Below are 8,819 nucleotides of genomic sequence, written 5' to 3'. Positions count from 1 at the left end.
CACACACACACACACACACATATAGGCGAATATGGGCCAAGCACACAGCCGGAGTGACACGCTTTCTGAGGTTAGCATTCGACTGTCCTGGAGTCTATCCAGAAACAGCCACCCCCACCCCCCCCCCCCCCCACACACACACACACATTATGCAACGATGATGTATTATGTAATATCTTAACAAAACAAAATGAAAGATGAGACAAGGGAAATTGGGATGAATCAAAGTCCAAGTGTGGAATACATTTTAACCTTGGACTGGGGTCTTATTGTAAACATTTTCGATTTAAAAAACATTTATTGCTGGACATTTTTAGTTATTGTACATAGGTGAATAATGTACTATTGTGAGGCGCTGCATGGTGAAATGAACTGAGGAACATGTCTCTTTGTCTGACTGAAGGGTGGTGTGAGAGTGAAGACAGGGAATGGTGACTCACTGCAGGGAGCGGAGAAAAAAGAGGCAGAGGGGAAAAAAGAGAGAAAGAGAGGGGGAAAGAGGGAGAAGAGAGGCACAGCGAGGGGAGAGAGAGAGGGGTGTGTCCCGACTGACCTAGTTACAGCGGTGAAAAGCCCCCCTCCTTCTCCTCTGCCTCCCCTTCCCTCCACCCCCAACCCCCACCACCCTCCCCTCCCCTCCCACAGCCCTACTAACGTCTAAAGGGCACTTTCAAACACACACAGCCAGACAAGGATACCATGCAGAGAGGCAGACAAATAGTCAGATAAGCAAGAACACATGAACAGATAAGTTGGACATACAGACAGACATACAGGAATACATAGAGAAACTCAAGCAGAGATAAAAAAATAAATAAAAAAAATGACATGAGTATTTGATGCACTCTATTTGAATTCGCACTGATCAAACCTTTCCACCTGTTGTAGCAATAACAACGTTTTAGAATTGAATTGCTAGGTAAAGCTGGCTGGGCTGGCAGTGAGTGGACTAGTGGAGTGAAAGTTCTCAGCTCAGAGATTAAGCAACAGCAGCAAACTACCATCTGCTGGTATTCGGCCATCCGGTACGATGCTGCCTATTGTGATTGTTGTTATGTCATTATAAACTCTTAATCCCATGGCATAATCCTAATCTGCACTGTACTGTACTAGTGAAGGCAAACCGTAATCTCATAATCTAAATCCCCTCTCCCTGCTCCCAAAACCCTCTCTCTCACTCCCTCTAAATACATCCATCCTCCTCTCCCTCTCTAAAGCTATCCCTCTCTCCCTCTCTAAAGCTATCCCTCTCTCCCTCCCTAAATGTATCCTTCCCTCTCCTTCCTCGCTCCACCTTCTCTGTCCTTAAATCCACCCTTCTATCCCTCCCTAATTCCTTCCTTCCTTCATTCCTTCCTTCTTTCCTTCCTTCCTTCCTTCCTTCCTTCCTTCCTTCCTTCCTTTCTTTCTTCATCCCTCTCCTAATCCATCACTCTTTCCTTCCACTTTCCCTTGCGTGTGTTGAGGACCTCACGACCGTGACCATTAAGCGTGTAGTAATGGAACACACAAGGGTTAGAATGGGGTTTATAGGGGATAGAACTGCCCCCAAATCTGGTTTGCTTTATCATCCAATTCTCTCATTTTCCCCCTCCGTGTTTTCTGTCCATTGCCACAGCTCTTTGGGATAACAGCTCTATGGACTGTCTTTGCGTTCAGCTTTCATTCTCGCCTGTGATTAACATTGGATGGTTGCACCTTTGTAAAAGTGGATATGGTTGAGGTTTATTCCTGACATATTCGGGGTGGCCTACACTACTTGACTACAATGTTGTTGTTCTCACACAGTGAACTCTCTCACAGTATACAGCAGTGCACCTGCCAGGAGTGTATATGAGGTTAGGGTAATCCTGTCAGTCACACTGCCTGCGGTCTGACAGTGTTAGGTAAAGCTGCAGGGCTTACATAACCAAACACTAAACCACGTACGCACTCAGGTAAATGCAAAGTAATCTATTCCGTGAACGAATAGCGCGAGCGCGCGTACAACATCATTCACAGTCCTATTGAGTTACCTTAGGCCACTCTAACGTGTTAGATGTTAACGAGGTGGGAATTGAGGGGGAATTGCAAAGGCTGGGCTCAAACCATGCTCTTTAGTACCAAGGAAAGTGCGCTACCTCCTGTGCCATGTAGGTCCAGGCCTCTTGGCAGAGGCCGTAGTGTGCTGACACACAGAAAGGCTATACTATTGCAGAGCTTGGAACAGCTCTGATTCTGGGCAGTGTGTTGTTGTGAGCTCCTCTCTACTAATTGCCTACCCATTGAAAGGACCAGCACGATGCACAGGCTGGTTGGTGCTGTTAGAAGCCCAGATCAACAGACTGGCAGGTGTTAGTCAGGGCCCCAGAGCAACAGACTGGCAGGTTTTAGTCAGGAGCCCAGATCCACTGACTGGCAAGTGTTAGTCAGGGCCCGGATCCACAGACTGGCTGGTGATGTTACAAGCCCAGACTGGCTAGTCCTCCTGCTCCCCCCATCTGTTAGACTGGCTTGAAGACACCCTGATGAAGGCATCACAGAGAAAATATTGGGAAAATAAATCACACTGCAATGAATGAAGAATAGATGTATTTACCTAGTGGTTAAGCTTAGTGGTTAAGCTTAGGTCCCAGAACTGAGGTTATGTGCAACCTCTTTCACCTAGCTATTTGAATGCAACTCTAGTTACAAACTCCCTGACATGGCCAAATGAAAATTCCAGAATACAAATGAGGACCAGTTGTTGCAGTGGCCTAGGAGATGAGAGAACGTAATGCTGGACAAGGTGCAATACAACAGACTGTTGATGATTTCATGTTTTAATTGTGTCATCTACTGTAATTGCATCTGCTGTATATCTAATCAAATGAAACTGTTCCTCCTCAGCGTAATGTGTTTGATAATCACCAATCTGGGCTCCATGTATTGTTGTTCATGAGGGATGAGTCAGAGTCGAGGTTGTTATGTAATGACAGTCTGTTGTTTGGTGGCCTCAGCCAGAGGTCCCTGTGGCGCAGAGGCAGTCTACGTGGGTGAATACTGCCACTGCTGCTGCTGCTACTGCCACAAAAGACCAGAGGACTATTGGGTGACATTGAGAGAGGGAAAGAGAGAGAGAGAGAGAGAGAGAGAGAGAGAGAGAGAGTTCAGATTCCAGTCACTGTGCCAGAAGATGACACAGTCACACACTTTTCCCAAACAGAGCCCATTTCGTTGAGTACTGCTTGTCACATGTCATTTCACTTGATTTCAATCTTCCCTCCAATTTACCCACACTGCAATTTGTCTCTGCTTTCAGTCTCCTGAATGAAAGACAAGGCCACTTCGATAAACAACCAATTGCCGTTGAAGAACGGGAAGGTTTTGTGTTCACTGATAGTCTTCTGGAAAAATCTATTTCTCAATTTTCTCCTCCGCTCAGCCTCCCCTAGCTCGACCTCCCACCTCCTCTTCCTCCTCCACCTCCATCTCTCCTCTGACCTGTGTTTCCACTTCAACACACATACACACCACTCCGGAAATTGTCATTTGATTGGAAAAATATTTGTACAAAGAAGAATAAAGGAAAGGAAAAATGACTTGGGAAAGATGGGACAGTCCAGCTCAAAACCGGATGAAAAAAGAAAGAAAAGAAATGTCAAACACAATTTTTGATAAATACATATTATGCTTTTTGAAACCCTCATCTTTTGTCTGCAAATATCACAAGGCTTTATGATTTGGTGATGCCAAGTAAACAAAAACCTGACACGCTTTTACAAGTAATCATTTTCACCATTTCCGTTTCAGACATGATTGTGCAGAGGAAATGGTGCAGAAAGGTCACCCTCCCACACACTATATTATGCTATACAACACACACCACGACCCTTATATGTGCAGCAGTGAAGGCTGGAATTCCATTCCATGTATTACAATGAGCCCGTCCTCTGATTTCTACCTCCACCGGCCTCCCCTGGAGTGCAGTTGTTTATACCATCATGACTGTTTAAGAACAGAGAGTACAGTGCACTGTAAAGATGGTGGTTTCTGCTACGTGACAAAGGCCTCATAGTGTGGTTACAGAATCATTTCTACAAAGCAACATAGCTGCCTCAGGTGGTAAATGATATTTTTCACACGAATTAAATGAGACTGTACTTCCTCTATCAAAGAGATAGCAGTTTGAAAAGCCATCATGATAGTGTAATGCATGTACAACGCTAATGTAGACACGGGTGGTTGAGTTTCGAGACAATTTCCATCAATTAGTCCTTCTGAAGTATCGACACAGCAAAAGCTCCATTGAATGGTGAGTACACCTTGTATAGTTCTTAGATATTGTACAACAATGATGTATGAACATATCCAAATTTATTTTGGTCAATTCAAGAAAGACAGATGATTTGGTGAATATCAATAGTTGACCTTGACCATTAAAAAAACTTGATAAATAATTGTATAACATAATATTCTATAATATTTGATCGTAATTGCATCATTTTGGTAGTGGCTATATGAAACCATAAGATTGTAAACATATATCTATCTAAGGAGGTCATCACAACAACCCTAATTACTAAAGCAGAATATAATTAAACATGACAATGCTTAATTAATGAATCCTTAGTTAATCAGTTCACACTATGATCACACTATTCCTCAGTCATTGTCATGAATCAACAAATGAACTGGTTGTGGATATTCAAGACTGATTAGCTTTCTCTATCAACAACTGTGGACCTACCTCTTCCCTCACTCTTTACAAAGGAATGCTTTGGACTTTGTAAATATTTGACACAACTAAAAGGTTGTGGCTACCAAGAGGTAGTAGGCTATTGAGTCATTAGAAGCAGAAGCAGAAGCGGAAGCAGAAGCAGAAGCAGAAGCAGAAACCACCACAACTTATTTCTGTCAATGACTCTCATTTTCCTTGTGAAGCTGATTCAAAATTTCAAATAATTACCCTGATTCAAACACCTATTCTGAAGGTCTGATTGAGATGTAAGGGGTTGTTTTGGGTGAGTATTATGATCTTATGCAGGATGTGTTTCAGGGGAGGCTGGTGGAGGCAGAAATCGGAGGACCTATTGTAATGTATGGAATGGATTGTTCCATAATTTCTCATTCCATTTCATGCATTACAATGAGCCCGTCCTCCGATTTTTGCCTCCACCAGCCTCCCCTGATGTGGTTTGTTTATTCAGCAATTTAAGTGGAAACTATTGCCATTTGTGTTAGACCATTGGTGCAAGACTTGAGAGCGTCAGCATCAGTCTATGAAAGTGAACATATGAGGAGAGGGAGAGCATAAGAAGATGCATGGTTCTGGCCCACCAGGGCCATAATATATTTATATATATATATATATATATATATATATATATATATATATATACAGTTGAAGTCTGAAGTTTACATACACTTAGGTTGAAGTCAATAAAACTATTTTTTAACCACTCCACAGATACAACAAACTACAGTTTTGGCAAGTCAGTTAGGACATCTACTTTGTGCATGACACAAGTAATTTTTCCAACAATTGTTTACAGACAGATTATCAACATATTTCACTTATAATTCACTATATCACAATTCCAGTGGGTCAGAAGTTTATATACACTAAGATGACTGTGCCTTTAAACAGCTTGGAAAATTCCGGACAATTATGTCATGGCTTTAGAAGCTTCTGATAGGCTGATTAACATCATTTGAGTCAATTGGAGGTGTACCTGTGGATGTATTTAAGGCCTACCTTCAAACTAACCTCAGAAAGAAATATCACAAGTCTGGTTCATCCTTAGGAGCAATTTCCAAACGCCTGACGGTACCACGTTCATCTGTACAAACAATAGTATAAACACCATGGGACCACGCAGCCGTCATACTGCTCAGGAAGAAGACGCGCTCTGTCTCCTACACCATCCCAACCGTGAAGCACGGGGGTGGCAGCATCATGTTGTGGCTGTGCTTTGCTGCCGGAGGGACTGGTGAAAATTATGTGGATATATTGAAGCAACATCTCAAGACATCAGCCAGGAAATTACAGCTTGGTCGCAAATGGATCTTCCAAATGGACAATGACCCCAAGCATACTTCCAAAGTTGTGGCAAAATGGCTTAAGGACAACAAAGTCAAGGTATTGGAGTGGCCATCACAAAGCTCTGACCTCAATCCTATAGAAAATTTGTGGGCAGAATTGAAAAAGCATGTGCGAGCAAGAAGGCCTACAAATCTGACTCAGTTACCCAAGTTCTGTCAGGAGGAATGGGCCAAAATTCCACCAACTTATTGTGGGAAGCTTGTGGAAGACTACCCAAAACATTTGACTCAAGTTAAACAATTTAAAGGCAATACTATCAAATACTAACTAAGTGTACGTAAACTTCTGACCCACTGGGAATGTGATGAAAGAAATAAAAGCTGACATAAATAATTCTCTACTATTATTCTGACATTTCACATTCTTAAAATAAAGTACTGATCCAAACTGAGACAGCCTAAAACAGATTAGATTAGATTAGATTAGATTCAACTTTATTGTCAATGTGCAGAGTACAAGTACAGAGACAACGAAATGCAGTAAACAGGGAATGTTTACTAGGATTAAATGTCAGGAATTGTGAAAAACTGAGTTTAAATGTATTTGGCTAAGGTGTATGTAAACCTCCTACTTTAACTGTATATTTATAATAGTATAAATATATAGATGTGTATATGGTCATCTCCATATAACATATAAGCGACTGCATTGTTTATCAAGTGTGTTGACCTCCATCTAGCCTGCATTTACCACACAGATACAACAATGGTGAAAATGAAATCCCCATTGATAATCACTGCCCTTTTCAAACTCTATTAATCTATTCTACTTTATTCATCTATTCATCTATTCTACTCTATTACAGTCTATTCATTTTCAGTCAATCTGCAGAATGGACTGATTTGTTATTGGACTGAATTGCTGTTACCCAACATAATAGACTCTCTTTGTCCAATCTCTCTTCTCAGGGAACTATGAGCAACAACACCAACAGCTGCCAACAAGTAACTATATGTTACGTCTGCAACACGAACTGCAGTGTGGAGTACCTCGAAGGTGTGGGGTACGTCCCTTTGTTCCTGGTGGGCCTCATCCTCAACATTGCCGCCTTGCGCGCGTTCATCGCCAAATGGGGCTGTTGGACGGACACAGACATCTACATGCTGAATCTGGCCGCCGCCGACTTCTCCCTCATCCTCTTCCTCCCCTTCAGAATTGTAGACGCCTTCACCTGTCTGGAGAGGACCTGCTTATGCACCTTCCTGATCTCCACCCACTACATCAACATGTACGCCAGCATCATGACCGTCACCGCCATCAGCATCCATCGCTACCTGGCTGTGAGGTTCCCGCTACACACCAGGGCCTGGCGGTTAAAGAAAAAGGTCGCCTGCGTTGTGTGTGTGGTCATTTGGGTGACGGTGGTGAGCATATGTCTGAGGTTCAGTAAATCCAACTTCCCTGACCAACTGTTGACCTGCTATGAGAGACGCAAGGACAGGCCGCTGGAACTTAACTTCTTGGTGGTTCTAGAGGTGCTAGGGTACCTCATTCCACTCCTGATCATCATGTTCTGTTCCACCAAGACCATCTTGACCCTGCTGAAAGACAAAGAGGGGGATGAGTCCACCACTGGAAGGAAGAAGAGCATCATAGGCATTGTGACAGCCAACATGGTGGTTTTCATCGTTTGTTACACACCCATCCATGTTGCGTTTCTCCTGAGGAACCAGGTCAACTCCAATGCAGTGGATTTATTTTGGCAGGTTAGTGAATGGATCGCTACCACAAACTGCTGCTTGGATTCTATCAGCTACTACTATTTGTTGAAACGTTGTTATGTTGGTTCCAAGAGTAAACAAACTCACTAACTCAATGGCCGAGCCTTCCTTTGGTGATCTAAGAGGCCAACGTTACGAGCCCTCTTAGGAGTTAATGCTGTACATCAGTAGCACACTTGGACACCAACAGATCAATAGTTCAGTCCCCACTTTGTCTATTCTACCCTAGCCCACTAGACTTCACACAGAGGACTAAAGGTTGGATTAAGCCCTACACCTACCTATGAACCTGCTGCTTTCCAGGCCTTCCCTCAGGACTGTAACTGTCATACTGCATGAATGTGGTTTGTTCAGACAGACAGCCTGGCTCGAACCCGCATCTTCAACCCATATACATCTGTTACAACAAGCATCTATGCATCTGTGTGCTACATACCAACACGCCTACACTCCACAGCCTGCTCTCTCAGTGGTTTTATTTTACAGTACCTTTTTTGTTGTTGTTGCCCTTTCATACGTTTCATTAAACATCTATTCAATGATGTACAGTATGTGTGTGCATGTATGTATCATGTCTCAGACAGAGAGAGAGAGAGAGAGAGACAGAGATCGAGAGTGAGAGAGAGAGATGTGTGTGTGTGTATGTGTGTGTGTGTGTATGTATGTGTATACTGTATGTATCTGTGTGTACCATGTCCCATTGTGATATAAACAGATGGTGGATTATCCACCTAACCAGGTGACCTTACCTTCCCCCTATGTTCAAAGAAGTCTCTGAAGTCTCTAATTTCATCTTGTTATGTCATCAAAGCTATTCTGTATTGACAATGAAAGTGCAGGGGTATTTTAATCAAAGCTTCATGGTCTGCACTGCTACTGGTTATCATCCAGTGTATATTATTGAGATGCACTCTTTGAGGTGAGGTAGTCTCACATACAGTGCATTCAGAAAGTATTCAGGCCCCTTCACTTTTTCCACATTATGTTATGTTCCAGCCTTATTCTAAAATGGATTAAATTCTTTTTTTTTCCTC

General features: G+C 42.8%; 1 protein-coding gene across 1 annotated transcript; it reads left to right on the top strand.

Moving 5' to 3' along the window:
* Window positions 1-6,978: 6,978 nt before the first annotated feature.
* Window positions 6,979-8,263, top strand: LOC310819242 (G-protein coupled receptor 55; the record flags this gene model as incomplete). The annotated part of the gene is made up of 1 exon (XM_083690486.1): window positions 6,979-8,263. The coding sequence occupies one exon, from the start codon at window positions 6,979-6,981 to the stop codon at window positions 7,873-7,875; it is 897 nt and encodes a 298-aa protein (XP_083546612.1). The 3' UTR covers window positions 7,876-8,263.
* Window positions 8,264-8,819: the final 556 nt, after the last annotated feature.

The sequence above is a fragment of the Argentina silus genome (assembly GCF_951799395.1).
Source record: "Argentina silus genome assembly, chromosome: 18".
Classification (NCBI taxonomy): Eukaryota; Metazoa; Chordata; class Actinopteri; order Argentiniformes; family Argentinidae; genus Argentina; species Argentina silus.
This window is presented reverse-complemented; position numbering and strand designations above follow the sequence as displayed.